Source organism: Pogona vitticeps, chromosome 1 (assembly GCF_051106095.1).
Source record: "Pogona vitticeps strain Pit_001003342236 chromosome 1, PviZW2.1, whole genome shotgun sequence".
Taxonomy (NCBI): domain Eukaryota; kingdom Metazoa; phylum Chordata; class Lepidosauria; order Squamata; family Agamidae; genus Pogona; species Pogona vitticeps.
In genome coordinates, this window is record NC_135783.1 from 166,240,974 (window position 1) to 166,255,557 (window position 14,584).

The window sequence follows — 14,584 nt, forward strand, 5'->3', positions numbered from 1 at the left end:
TGCAGACTAATACATTATGGAATGTAACAGAATATCCACTTATTTACTTTTTTGCTTTATGGAATTTCTGCTATTTTTATTCCACTTTTTGATCATAAAGTATCTAAGGTAAACTATAGAGCACAATATTTTTTAAAAAAAATTAAAATAGTAATGGAGTAGGATATTGCAAAAATACACCCGTTGCACAAAGACAAAAATCATAATTTGGCTCAGAGTTTAAGTACAGTCCAATCTGTCAGTCAAGAGGATAAAGGAATAAAGGATTAAGGAAATGAAATTCAGTCTGATACCTAAACAACCAAATAACAATAATAATAAAAGAACAAATAAAGACAAAATCGTGGTGGCACCTTAAAGACTAATTGTTGTATTTTTTTAATGTGAGCTTTCATGGACAAGTCCAGTTCCTCAGAGTTGAATTAAAACTCCCTATCTGGTTTCTCCACATCAAAAGTAGTATCTTGTAACAGGTGGTAAGCCAAGTGAAGAAAGACCAGCTCCACATCATCTCTTACATTTTCCAAGAGGACAGCTTTTGCTCATTCTGTCCCTGCCAGCAGCACTGGCAAGTAGGGAATAGACATGTCAGCTAGTCCTGGCTAAGCCCTGCTCTGCTGATCTGTGTCTGAAACCCCTTCCAAACCAGAGTACATAAGAACACCATTCAGAAGATATTATGCTACTTTCTGCTTACCACATAAAAGTATCTATGTACAGTGGTATTCCAGCAAAATCCATTGTTGTAGTATTCTACTCCTCCGGGTGTGCCCCCACCAAAAAATGATTACTTAGGAAGGGAGGAGCAAGGGCATCAACTTGACTGTGAAAGGCCATATCCAGAGAGGATTGCCTCCCACCTATATTATGGTGAAGGCTTTTTTTAAATTCTCCCAGAATTTTTGAACTCAGTAGTGTCTTTAAATTGTACATTACTGCTGTTCTTTACATTGTTTTTATTCGATCACATTTTGGAACAATTATTTATTTCAAATTTTGTTTAGATGTTTATATTATATTTTGTTGTGTTTTATATTATATAGTTTTATGCTTTATTTTCTGAACTGTCCTTTGAGCTGTTCAGCTGTTAGATGGCATGTTACGTTATGATAAGTGCTATCAACTTGCATCTGACTTAAGGCAACTCTAGTTGGGTTTCTGAAGTATGTGAAGTTTGGTTTTATCACTGCCCACCCCTGTTAATTTCTCAAGGGAGGATCTGAACCCAGGTCTTCAGAGTCTTGGCTCTTCTAAATGTGGGGGTGATTTGGCTCATCTATCATCACATTGATTGTCAGAGTTCATTCGGTTGATATGGCTGGCTAGGTAGATGTTCCGTTCTTCGCTCACTGCTCTGTGTGTGTCCCTCCTGAAGCTGCATGCTAAATGGAAGAGAACAACCATCCCAGATGAAATATATCTACTTTTCTTTGATTGGGGTATGCTCCTCTGCTGGGACCTCTAGATGAAATCAAAGTACTAAAATGTCATAAATAAACACCCACTGATCTATTTATTTAATTTGCCGCTACAGGCAGCAAAGCAGGAACTTGAGCACCAGCGTCGTCTAGAATGGGAGAGGATTCGGCGACAGGATCTTCTTAATCAACGTAATAGAGAACAAGAAGTAATGGTCAAGTTGACCTCTAAAAAGAAGAGCCTTAATCTTGAACTAGATGCACTGGTAAGTCCTGTCCTGCAAAAAACATATGGAAGTACCATTAGGCATTGATAAGCTTGAACACTGGGTAGAAAACAACAGGCTGAATATAACTGGGATAAGTGCCAAACCTACACCTAAGTTAAAAACCCAAATGCACAGTTACAAGATGAGGGGTCCTTGGCTCAGTTATATTATGAAATAGAAGGATCTTAGAATTGTTGTAATCAAAAGCTGAATATGAACCAATAGTGCAATGTGGCTACAAAAATGACAAGTACAGTTTTAGGCTGCATTAACGGAAATATAGTCTCCAAATCTCATGAGGTACTGTTGTTCTTTAGTCATTTAGTCGTGTCCGACTCTTTGTGACCCCATGGACCAGAGCATGCCAGGCCCTCCTGTCTTCCACTGCCTCCCAGAGTCTGGTCAAATTCATGTCGGTAGCTTCGATTACACTGTCCAACCATCTCATCCTCTGTCGTCCCCTTCTCCTCTTGCCTTCACACTTTCCCAACATCAGGGTCTTTTCCAGGGAGTCTTCTCTTCTCGAGATGGCCAAAGTACTGGAGCCTCAGCTTCAGGATCTGTCCTTCCAGTGAGCACTCAGGGTTGATTTCCTTTAGAATGGATAGGTTTATTTTCCTTGCAGTCCAGGGGACTCTCAAGAGTCTCTTCCAGCATCACAATTCAAAAGCATCAGTTCTTTGGTGGTCATCCTTCTTTATGGTCCAGCTCGCACTTCCATATATCACTGCTGGAAAAACCATAGCTTTGACTATTCAGACTTTTGTTGGTAAGGTACTAGTCTCCTGTATTTAGCACTAGTTAGGCCTCATCATGAGTACTGTGTCCAGTTCTGGACACCACACTTTAAGGAGGATGCCAACAAACTGGAGTAAGTTCAGAGGAGGGCAACGAAGATGGTCAGGGATCTGGAAACCAAGCCCTATGAGGAAAGACTGAAAGAACTCAGTGTGTTTAGCCTTGAGAAACAAAGATTGAGGGGAGATATGATAGCACTTTTCAAATACTTATAGGATAATCATACAGAGGAGGGGCAGGATCTGTTCTTGAGCATCCCGGAGTGCAGGACACATAATGGGCTCAAGCTACAGGAAGCCAGATTTAGGCTGAATATCAGGAAAAAACGTTAGAGCACCACCTTTGTAGGTGGTGAATGCTCCAGCGCAGGAGGCATTCAAGAGAAAATTGGACAACTATCCGTCAGATCTGCTTTGACTTGGATTCCTACAGTGAGCAACAGGTTGGACTCAATGGCCTTATAGTTCCCTTCCAACTCAGTTATTTTATTATTTTATTAATATTGTACCTCACAGTCTAAGCTCTTCCATATTCATCAGTATGACTCCATTTAGCCTGTTTTTTTAAATGTAAAACAAATCCTAGAAATGTTTATAGCTATTGTATGATTTTGTCTACCTTCATTATTTAAGCTGTAAGTGATGGGTGGTCTGCCTTCAACTTTTGTTGGACTTCAGCCCCCAGCAGTCCTCAGCGTTAACTTTCCTTTCCAGGGGTGCTGGCTGTTGCATTCACAACATCTGAAGGTCCACACTTTTCCTATGGCTGCATATCCCAGTTAAGCCTGTAATTTCTAGAGTATAGGCAGCTGATTGGGTTGCTGACTTTTGAGAAAGCTTCTGAAGATGACATGGTGCTGACTGAAGTACTCAAACTGATTGCCTCTATTGTATTAGCCAAGTGCAGTACATCACTATCACTTGATGATTCAAAAGTAAACCAGTTGTTAGAGAAAAATCTTTACATTGCATCTCATATCAGCTTTTGACTCCATTGATGGTTCTGGAGTTTGATGTAAGTTTGAGTGGATAGATATTGACTATATCTTAAGGTATTGTTGAATTACACTCCAAGATAACATGAGATAAAGCAAGAGGTTTTTATCTTTACTGCTTTCGGTAATGTTGCTACCACTTCTTTCTCTAAAGGGGGAAAAACTCAAAAATGTTTCCCCAAACTATAAACTGACTAATAGAACAGATCCGCTGCTTGGGTGCACTCCTGGATTCATCCCTAAGCCTGGATGCCCAGGTCTCGGTGGTGGACAGGAGTGCATTTGCACAGCTAAAGCTGGATCTGATGTCCTTGAGATGTCAGATCTGGCTACAGTGACACATGCCTTAGTTACATCCTGTTGAATTACTGTAACACGCCCTAGATGGGGCTGCCTTTGAAGACGGTTTGGAAACTTCAGCTGGTGCAAAACTCTGCGGCCAGACTACTGACTGGGGCAGGCTACAAGGAGCATATAACACACCTGTTACAAGAACTGCACTGTCTACCAGTCCGTTTCTGGGCCCAATTCACAGTGCTGGTCATTACCTATAAAGCCCTATACAGCTTGGGTCCAGGCTACCTGAAGTACCGTATTTCCCTATATGCATCTTCTCTGCGATTAAGATCAGCAGAGGAGGCCCTCCTCTTGGTCCCATTGCCAGTACAAGTACAGCTGTACTAGCTGATTATTATGAAAAGGAAAGATTGAAGATGGTTTATGATAAAGCAGAACATTGTAGTCTTTGGTAACAGTAGAAGCAAGTATGAGTATACAGTTAATGCTCAGCAAATAGACCAGTCCCCCCTTTTTTAATATTTGTGCATATCATTTCAAGAGTTTTTGTCCTGATAGGTACACTTTGATGCAGCTCTTCCAACTGTTCAATGGGAAGTGGTTGTAATTTTAAAGTTCTTTTCCAAGGACAGCCAATTAATAAACTCTGCACAGGACTGACCTGGTACTGTGGTATCTCTGTGGTATCCTCGTTTTCAGAAAAAGAAGTTGACCTCACAGTTCCTGGTTAATTTTACTTGTGGACCATTATGGAAAGTATCTACTAGGCTACAGTTTCCAACTACTTTCATGTACCTTGAGGACAGATTTTGTATGGTTCTCCTGGAACAGTGACCAAAGATAGATAGAGAACCTCAGATAGTAGCCGAAATCCTGTTCTGGAGTTACATAAAAGGCATAGCGTTTGGAGATGGATTGCTTCAAGTTGAGAAATCTCCATATACATTATATAGATAATGTTTACTGAGCTTTCTTAACTTGAGAATTCACCTCTAAAACTTACACCCTTTACATAACTGCACAATAAATTTTCAGCATAACGTACATGCTCCCTTCATGATTCGGTAAGTGAAACTCTGTTGGGCCAGATTATTGGTAACTTCATGATTTCAGAAGTACCATAACAGTGAGGTGAAAATCTTCCACCAGCAGCAGATTTTCAGTAATTAGAGATTTCCAACTTACAAGTAATCTGTTTTCTTGTGCCAAAGCATTGGGAAACAGGAGGAGGAGGCATTTAATTAATAAAAATCTCCTTCACCAGTGATATCACCACCCTTCTGTAGTTATAACTTGCATAATAAGATTTTGGGCAATAGTTTGTATCTTACTATTTTTTATTTTATGTGTATTCTCTGCATTAGTTTTATGTCTAAATATAGACATAAATATAGACATTGTTATAACCTGGGGGTAGAACAATAAACTTATACATTTCAAATGTGCATTGGGGTTGTTTGAGTTGTTTTGTTCTGTTTTTTGTTTTTGTTTTGTTTTTTTGGATGCAATATGAGGATTTTAGAACACAAATTGCATCTGCTACCAGAAAGTTTAGTCAATACAAACTTGAAACGGATCCATCACATCTTGGTCAGAAATTGGAGTCCTCACACATCCTTAGGGCTTGTCCACTTCAGTCCAGATTATTCATTTAAGCTGAAAGCTTATCCATTTTAAGAAGTGGGGAACAGTGCAAGGTTATCTTCCCCTCTCCCCACAAGCTAAAGGTTGCCAAATTTTTCAAATACTTTATTTTTCTTTCATTGTTTCTTTAAGGGATATGATTCTTAAAATGCATATTTTGGTTTTTTTTTTACAGGCCAGATAGATGTCCCCCATTTTGACAGAGCTGTTCCCCTTCTCATTTCTGTATCATTAATAGTATAATTACCAATGTGAGGTTTGGAGGGCAGAACCGACACATTTTTTCAGAAAAGTAACCAAGCCTCAAAATTCATCCCTAAGATAACAATTTTGCCATTACTTTTCTGTAAAAATCTCCCAAATTAATGTAGGGTGAAAGTGGACATTTTTTTTTCATCTCATAGAGGTGCTGTGAGGTACCTTGTTTGGTTCGAAGTAGAGATGCCATGCTTTTTTCTGAGCTTTTTGAAGCTTTCTCTTAGGACAGAAGAAGGCAAGGCAAGGCAAGACTAGAAATCTAATGTGCCTAGCCAGCTTTGCCTAACTTTCTGTTCTAAAGTTGTTTGTGAGGACTAGCCTATGGCTACTGTATAAATTAATTGTGGCTGCTGTAATAAAGTACATTATGTTATTGTATTGAATTGAGTGTTTGATGTTTTGGATGTTCTTTACTGTAGAATGACAAACACCAGCAGATATCTGGAAGGCTGCAGGATGTTCGAAATAGAAAGCAAAATCAGAAAAATGAGCTGGATGTTCTGGAAAAAAAATGTGATTTGGAGAGCATTGAAGTTAAGGGGCTACACAAGCAGCTTCAGGTTTGTCACCATCCACCAAACATGAAATTACTTCTTTGACATGTGAAAAGAATGGAGAACAAAATCGGAGTTTCTCATTTCTGAAGTCTGAAATGGTAGTTGTTGCCAAACAGTGGTATATGAGAGCCTAGACTCATAGATACAGAGTTTCTAGACTCTTTTGGTTATCAGGGACACTGACATCCTCTTCCACCCCTATAGACACTCTAGTTTAGCTGCAATCCATACAGCTTTTTGGGTGGTCTAATTACAGCTACACTTCTTTATCTTCTATGCCTCTAAAAGGTTTCCCCACAGCCCTTAATTTGATCATTCTATAGAGACATTCAAGCAAAAGTGACCTCTCAATGTAGTTTGGCAAGTCCTATTAAAATAATTTGTAAAGTTAAGAAAACAGTTATCTGCAATTGTTACATTAAGCTACATTAAGCTAAATATCCAGCCCCTTTTGTGGCATGCCTATAGATCAATTGTATTGGCAAATGTCTTCCAGAAATTTTTTGAAACATAATTTGGGTCCCAGAGTGAGTATTTGGGACAGATTTGACCCTTACTGTGCCCCGCAAACAGGTATCTGCCTCCCACCTCCTTGTTTATCCTCAGTGAAGCACTGTGGTATTGGCAGAGCTATTCACATATGCTCAGTGGGGAACTTGACAGTATTAGAGGCAAAGCAATCTAAGGACATCAAGTTCTTGGACTACAACTCTCAGAAAGAAGCCTTCACCACTAGCTGAGCTGACCAGAATTTGTGGGAATTGTCGCCGAAGAACAGCTGGGGATCCAAGGTTGAGAAGCATTGTTCTAAAGAAGCTGATTACCTTTCCTGCTATTGCATGTAGCGCCTCAGACATAGGCGGTGGTAATAATAATTACCATATTTTTCCATGTATAAAATGACACTTTTCCCTAAAATAATTAGAGGAAAAAATGAGGGTTGTTGTCACAATCCCTGTGTGGCCCCTGCTCACGCTACATGTCCTTTAGCTGCCACCAGTTGATTACATCAACATTGTTTATTATTAATGATTGAGGTCCAGACCGCATGTCATTTTAAAAGAACCAAATTGAAATTGTTTATTGTTACAGATGTTCACAAGACAAGCAATGTCGTTAACTTTTAAACAAACATCCTCCTTTATCCACTCCCAACCACCGCTCTCCTGTCCAAACTCCAAAACTTTCAGTCGCAACTCTCAATCTCCCTGACTCATCTGAAACTCCCATTCTAAACTCCTCCTGCTGCTGCTGAGTCTCTTATATCTCGTGACTCCGCCCCTCCAGCACTCCCATTGGTCTATGCAGATATCCTATGAATATTCATGACTTGGGCAGACGGCACAGTTGTTTTATACATGGAAGGAGGCAGAGGCGAAGGAGCAGCCGCGCTCGGCCGCCTCTTGCAGCTGCCCATTGACTGCTGCTGCCACCACCGCCGGATTGCCTCCTCCAGTGCCACTCGCGGGCTCACTTTGGGCAGGGGACAAGGCAGCGATGTGAGCTGGAGGTGAGCCCTGGCAGTTGCACTGGAGGAGGCAATCCGGTGGCAGAGGCAACAGGAGGAGGAGGTGGAGGAGCAGCCACACTGGGCCGCCCCTTGCAGCTGCCCCTTGAATGCTCCTCCAGCAAGCGTCAAAATTAAGGGGTTGTCTTATACATTGGGGGGGGTCATAAACACGGAAAAATACAGTATACACAGCAAAACACCCAAGAAAGCTTTCAGCTGCGCGTTACGGGCTGCATTTTGTTTTCATGCTGGTGACTGGCTACAGGAGTTTTCTAAACATTTTAGACTCATGAGCTCAAGAAACTGTATTCAATTTTCACAGGATTTTTGAGTTAGTTTACTGCAGCCAAAGCATCAAAAAGTACTTTATCACCTAAAAGCCTAACACTTTTTTTGTTTTTTGTTTTGAGCAGTGTAATGTAACCAGCACAAAAATGTTTGAATATTTTGTTTTGGTGTTCTGCCTGAAAGCTCTGACTCAATAATTACTTCAGTAAACAACAAAACATAAAATAGACTTTCCCACATGATAAATAATGCTTAAGAGAAAATGAGCTTTCAATGTATCTTCAGTAATTTCAGTAAATTCAGTAATTTCAGAGTTTATTTCTTCCAAATAATGATATATGCCATAGAACGTTGTTGGGAAAGAATTGTAGTGCAAAATTAAATTTGAGGTAGTGCAAAATTAAATTTGTCTTGATTGTAGCATATGAAAAGTATACTGATTATACATTTTAAAAATTTGCCTCCCAACTCTGCAGGAATATCAGAATAGGTTGATACTCCTTGTTCCTGAAAAACGGCAGTTAAGTGAGAAAATAACTCATATGCAGTTGGACAAATCTCCTAGTACGTATTTTCAAAAGAATATATTTTCATCCTTTCTACAATTTTCTTTTGCTCGTTGTGACCAAGTACAAACAGTGGTGAAAGGGGAAAGCAAAGTTAAGAATTTGGGAAGGACTAAGGCTGGGGCTGATTTCATAATTGCAAGGATAGCTGAACAAAATGAGTAATTGACTGGCTGATATGTGAGGTGAAAGCTTTTGTCGGAATGTAGAAAAGGGAGGATTGGCTAAGGAATAAGAAGTTGCATAAACAGAACTGAGAGGGTGTTAATGCTAATAAAACATTCTTTGTTTATCATATTTGCACTGTATTTTGCAGGCAGATAAAATTCAGCATGAAACATAGATATTTCAGACTGAGAAGTTTCCCATCATCTTCCATATTATAGGAAAATGTAACAATGAATTGATAAGCCAGTATCTTTAGCCTGCAAAATACAAGACTGAGAAGATACATGGTGGAAGTATTTAAATATCTCTGTCTCTTTAAATAAGATCTGTCAAGTAGAAGTAGGCAAAGTTGTGTGCTCTACTCTGTCAGAGGGCAAAACTTGATCTAAGCACCTGAAGGTAGAGGAGTGTATATCTTGATTTTACAAAAGATGAACAATAACTCTCGTTTAGCAGCCACAGCAGATTGACAATGGAACCAATAGGTTACATGCTTCTCTCTTTGTCAGTCCTGAAGCCAAGGCGGGACAGCCATCTTTTGGGAATATTTCAATTGTGGATTTCTTGGCATTAATTACATAAGGGTTTGGACTAAATGGGTCAGATGTAATATGTCGGTTACAATACAATCATTGAGCAGAGAATATTCCCAGAGAGAAAATGAGTGTGAGAAAAATTGTCTGGTATACATGCATGTGCACATGAGAGGGCATATATGTGCATGTTCATGCCCAAGTCTGGGCAGTCACATTGGGAAACACATGCAGTGGTATAGACATTGGTGTGTGGCCACCAACGCAGATGCCCACAGCCCATTTGACCCTCGTACTGAAAAAATGTCCCCGTCCCTGTCCTCCTTCAACTCTATGTATTAAATCCAACCCAAAGTTAAATCCGCTGTTCAGCCACAGATCCATTGAGGGATTATCTCAGTGTTCCAGTGCTTTATTGTTAACATACAAATAATAGTGACCTGTAATGTCATCGTTTCAGGCATTTCTCAGCCAAAATGTTAAAACACTATATATTTATAAGGACTGTGTAAATGATGAAAAAAATAAATTGAAAGTTTGCTGATTAAGATAAATGTTGAATGTTTGAATTTCTCTCTGCAGATACAGACCTTAATTCACTGCACAAGAAATCGTCAGAAAAAGAAGAGTTATGCCAAAGACTTAGAGAACAACTAGACACACTAGAGAAAGAAACAGCTTCTAAGCTGTCTGAAATGGATGCTTTTAATAATCAGCTTAAGGTACTATCTTGATGGAGGCTCTTCAATATAAATCAGAGTACTCATTTGCTTCCTGCTCTAAAAGGCAACAGAACCACACAACTATATTCAGTATATATATATATATATATATATCTCAGCTCCAGACGGTCTGTCATTTCTGATATTTATTTCAATTTGTCAGGCACACTTCAGCCAACGAGACTCTGTATGTGACAATTTCTTGCAAAGTGCTTACTCCATTTTCTTTTATGTGGTGCTGATATTCATCCTTTTATCTGCTTTGACATGAAAAAGTGCAGTGAAGAGCAAATGTCAGCACTTTGCAGTTGGGGACCTCATGTATGTATGCTGTTCTGTTATAACTGGAAATAATATCACTAGGTATTGTAGGTTCAAAGCAAAACCTGACATGGGGATTTGCAAAATAATCTAATTTGTACTTTACCTTTTAATATAATTAATAAAAGTTAACCACAGAATGTAGTAGGACAAGAAGGGGTGATCTTGTTGTTTCAACTGTTTCCCCGGTGGAACAGTTTTCATTGTACAGTGGTGCCTCGACTTACAACCATAATCCGTTCCAGAAGATGGATGTAACTCGAAATGGTCGAAGCACCATTTCCCATAGGAATGCACAGGAACGTGTTTAATCTGTTCCAGCATTTTTTAAAAATACCAAAATAAAATAAAATAAAGCACCGCAAGCCCCATAGGAACGCGCTGGGGCTGCAAAAAAAAAAAAAAAAAAAGAACAACCCAAAATAAACATTGGAGCAAGTCTCATGCTGAGACTGCAAAAAAAAAAACCACCCTCAAAACATCAGAGAAACATAACCCCCCAGCCCAAACCCACCCGGAACATTTTTTTAAAAAGTTAAAAACAGCACCTTACCTTACCAGGCAGTCCAAAGCCTCCTCTGATGGCACTCATTCCCGGCTGCAGCCGAAGCAGCAGCAGGGCCAGCCATGATGGAGGGCGAGGGGCTGGAGCTCCAGGCCAGGAGGAGCCTCTCCTTCCAGCGGAGCACGGGCACAACCATGACGGTGGCCCAGCTTTGGTGGCTGCTCGTCGGGGCTCCTCGCCGCCCTCTGCGGGGCCGATGCCACCGCTGCTACTGGGTTCCGGTCCTCGGCATGGGGGCGGAGGGGGGCCTGATCCCGGAGGAAAAGTCCTCCCACACCGCCGCCTCCTCCTTCCTGGCGAGCTGCACTCAGTCCTTGGCCCCACAGTGGGTGGCTCCTGGGCTGCTCATTGGGGCGCCCGCCGTTGAAACGCCGCAACAGCTGTGGGAGCTCTAGCCACAAGTTGAAGCAAAAGCTGGTTGTAACTTGAAATGGTCGTAAGTAGGGACGGCCGTAAGTCGAGGCCCCACTGTTTCTTCATGCCTTATTTATGTGCCCTTTACACACACAGTGGCAGGAGCAGTGGGGATACCTTGCCACAGCAGTTCAGGAAAGGAGCCCCATGTGCCATTCCTTACCCACCTAAGTATTCCCACCTATACCTAAGTGGGTATAGTCGTCTTCAGCATCATCCTTACCTGACCTTCTATTTCCAGTCTGGAGGGATGAGTACCATCACTTAGAAAGCTTGTGAACACACCCTTAACTTTCCTGCCCTCCACTTGATAGGCTCTGCAGCCTTTGTCAAGTTCAAAAATAACTTCAGGTTCCTTGAAGTTTCCCACGGAGACTTAACTGCTGGAGGCTGGATTGAGCAAGTGCACAGTCTTCCCCAAGTAGTCTAGTAAAATGTAGTGATTATTTCTAGATTGGCATCTTTGCATCTAAATTAGCATGTGAAAATATGCCTTCTGATTTTGATGCATTTGGTCCATGTAAATATCCTACAACGTACTTCTCCCTGAAAGGGAGACTTTAAAAATCCCCTTCTCCTTGCATTGATCCGAGCACTTTGCAATGCATGAGCTAGAGATGCATCCTGGACAAGAAATGGAAGCCACTGCCTCTAGGAAGGATTCTGTTCGCTAGTTATGTGGGAATAATTGGAGAACATTCTTAGCTCTCTTGCAGCAGCCACTTCATCTGTTTAGTCCAGCAAAACAAGACTGATCAAGACAATGACAGTTTGTGTATAGGAAAGAAGTTTCAGCACACTAAGTGAAGGACTGGGCATACCTGTGGGGTGTGGAGTATTGACTGTTGGGGAGTAGAATGAAAACTGGTGTAAGAAAGGGAGTGGAATAAATCATTACAGCAGAGAGTGTGGTGAAACAGGAACATTCTGTCCTTTAGTGTTTGTTGTGGATCCCACTTACATACTACTGTATAGTGTGATTTGGACTTGATGAAATGTAATTTCTAGTCTTGTGAAAGCTTAAGGGAAAATTTTAAAATACATAGTAATGATCTTAGAACTGCAGACCTGAGGGACCCTATGGATCATTGCATGCAGCCCCTCTCAAGGGGGCACAACCTCTGGCTCTTCAGAATCTCTTTGTACTCTTTAAAAAAATGGGAGAGTATGATTAGTGTGCAGCATACTAGTGGAGTGGTTCCAGTTAAAACACCATGGATTCCCAACAATTTTAACAGATTCAGGGCAAAGTGTAACAGCTTTTTATCTGCCTTATCTTACAGTGTGAGACTGTGGATGCTTCTGTTCTTCAGTGCCTTTTGTGTCTGCTAAGCTGTCTCAACAACCTCTTCCTCTTACTTAAGGTTATTTTCTAATCTTTGGCCTTTTTTGCTTCTAATAATTTCATTGTTTTCTCTGTGTGTGTTTTTAAAAAATCCTTTAGTGCTTAACTTCAAATCTTGCCTTTGCAATAATTAGTGCTGTATAGCATGAACAGATTTTCCTTTGCACTTCTTGCTTGCTTTTAAACATTTGTTCACCGACGACTATAAAGTGTCTCTGTCATACATCTAACCAGTCACTGTATCAAAGAACCTTGGTCCCACCATGGTAGAAAGTTTTCCACTTTAGCCCACTTTTCCTGAAGTGAACACTGATACATTTAAAGACCGTCTGTTATATATATCACTTATGGTAAGTTTTAAATATTTTAAAAAATTATAGTGGAAGTAGACAAAGAAAAACAATAGTTTCATTAGTACATTACTAATAATGGTTAGTAATGAGTTGACTGACGTAACAAGAAGTATTAATAGTTACTTGAAATATATGTTTAAAGATTAAAATAATAAGTTTTGAAATTAAAAATTTACATGAATGGGGGAAGCAAGTTAATGTTTCACATTTCCAAAGGGATCTATAGAAGAGTAGTTCTGCAGAGGTGCTTTTGCTTCTGTGGAAGGAGACGATGGCACAGGTCAGATTGTAAGGACGCTTCACATGCATGCATGATATCCTGTGTGCCAGAAACATTGATCATGCCTGACTGTAGTTATTTAGTGGTGATAAGACGGACATCTGAATTCATGTTTGTCCAGCTGTGCTTGTGATATGGAATTTGTTTCGTGGTAGGCTCTTCATCTTTAATAGCTACGTATATGGCAGGCATGGACAATATTATCCTCTGCATACTGGAAATAACTAAACCTTTAGTATTTCTCCCATGCAGATGGTTCAGAATTTCAAAATTTCCAAAACTTACTGCTATTGTTCTTTACAAAAATTTGATTGAGGGAACTTGAGACCTACTGTGTATTCAATGTGTAATTCTGTTTTCTGGGTTATATCTACATGCCATATACTATCTACATGCCATTTACTGGCATTTCCTTTAAGGGGTGTCATGAACAGCCTTGAACTCTGCTCATGCCTATTCTAGAAGGACAAACTCACAGGAAAGTCTGGTCTTGGAGTCTTCATGCCTCCAGAAATAAAATGATCTGTATTCTGGCATAGGCGCGACCTAAGCAGCCTTCTCTTTGTAGCAGGGGAGTTTGATGCCGCCTCCTCTGATACCATATTATATTGTCAGGATCAGACTCTGGCCTCAGTTGACCGAGATGAAAGTAGGCACTGTGAGGACTAGTTCACTATGACATGTAGATCACAGCCAGAACAAAACTCTGTGGAGTGTAAGTTGGGCTGGATTAGATTCTTGTTGGGGTGTAAGCTGGATTCTGGAGTGGGAAGCTGTGCCTGCTGAAGTCTTCTATGCCTCTCACTAAAAGGGTCCCATTGAAGTAATTTGAGAGGCAAAGGGCTAAAATCCAGACTGGATTTGACAAGGCTGGCAGTCTTGTCAAGAGGGAGAAAAGAAGTACACAGACGTGTCACTTATTTCTTCTTCCTCTCCTGCCCCAACCTTCCACTGAGCTTCTGCCATTTCTCTCTTCTCTCCAAGATGCCCAGCATTTTGCTTTTCTAAGGTGCCCATAAGCCCATGTCATGTGCAGGAACATAAGACATAAGACATAAGACATAAGAAATTTATTTGTCATTGCGCTCACAAGTGGGTGCAACGAAATGAGGTGCTCTTCCCCAAGGTAAAACTGGACAACACTACAAAAAAAAGTTAAAATATACACAACTTTCACCATCCAAATATAGATACCCCGTTACATGCTGGAGAAATGAACATGGTGCTGGAGATTGGCATTTCATGTTGCAGCATTCCTTGCCTTCTGTGTTGTTGTTATTGTTG

The 14,584-nt window shown here is 40.5% G+C and overlaps 1 protein-coding gene across 11 annotated transcripts in view; it reads left to right on the forward strand.

Annotated features, from left to right (window-relative positions):
- ITSN2 (intersectin 2) overlaps nucleotides 1-14,584 on the forward strand; it is a 137,374-nt gene that overhangs the window by 39,103 nt on the left and 83,687 nt on the right. For 9 of the 11 annotated variants that reach the window (XR_012080246.2, XM_020796749.3, XM_020796752.3 and 6 more), the window contains exons 13-17: nucleotides 1,535-1,684; nucleotides 6,098-6,238; nucleotides 8,510-8,597; nucleotides 9,883-10,022; nucleotides 12,606-12,686. Coding sequence is in view for 10 of the 11 variants with exons in the window: in XM_020796749.3 (XP_020652408.3) it covers nucleotides 1,535-1,684; nucleotides 6,098-6,238; nucleotides 8,510-8,597; nucleotides 9,883-10,022; nucleotides 12,606-12,686 (600 nt within the window). In the remaining variant the exon portion in view is untranslated. The remainder of the gene's footprint in view (nucleotides 1-1,534; nucleotides 1,685-6,097; nucleotides 6,239-8,509; nucleotides 8,598-9,882; nucleotides 10,023-12,605; nucleotides 12,687-14,584) is intronic. The other 2 variants (XM_072976725.2, XM_078378228.1) reach the window with 1 other exon arrangement.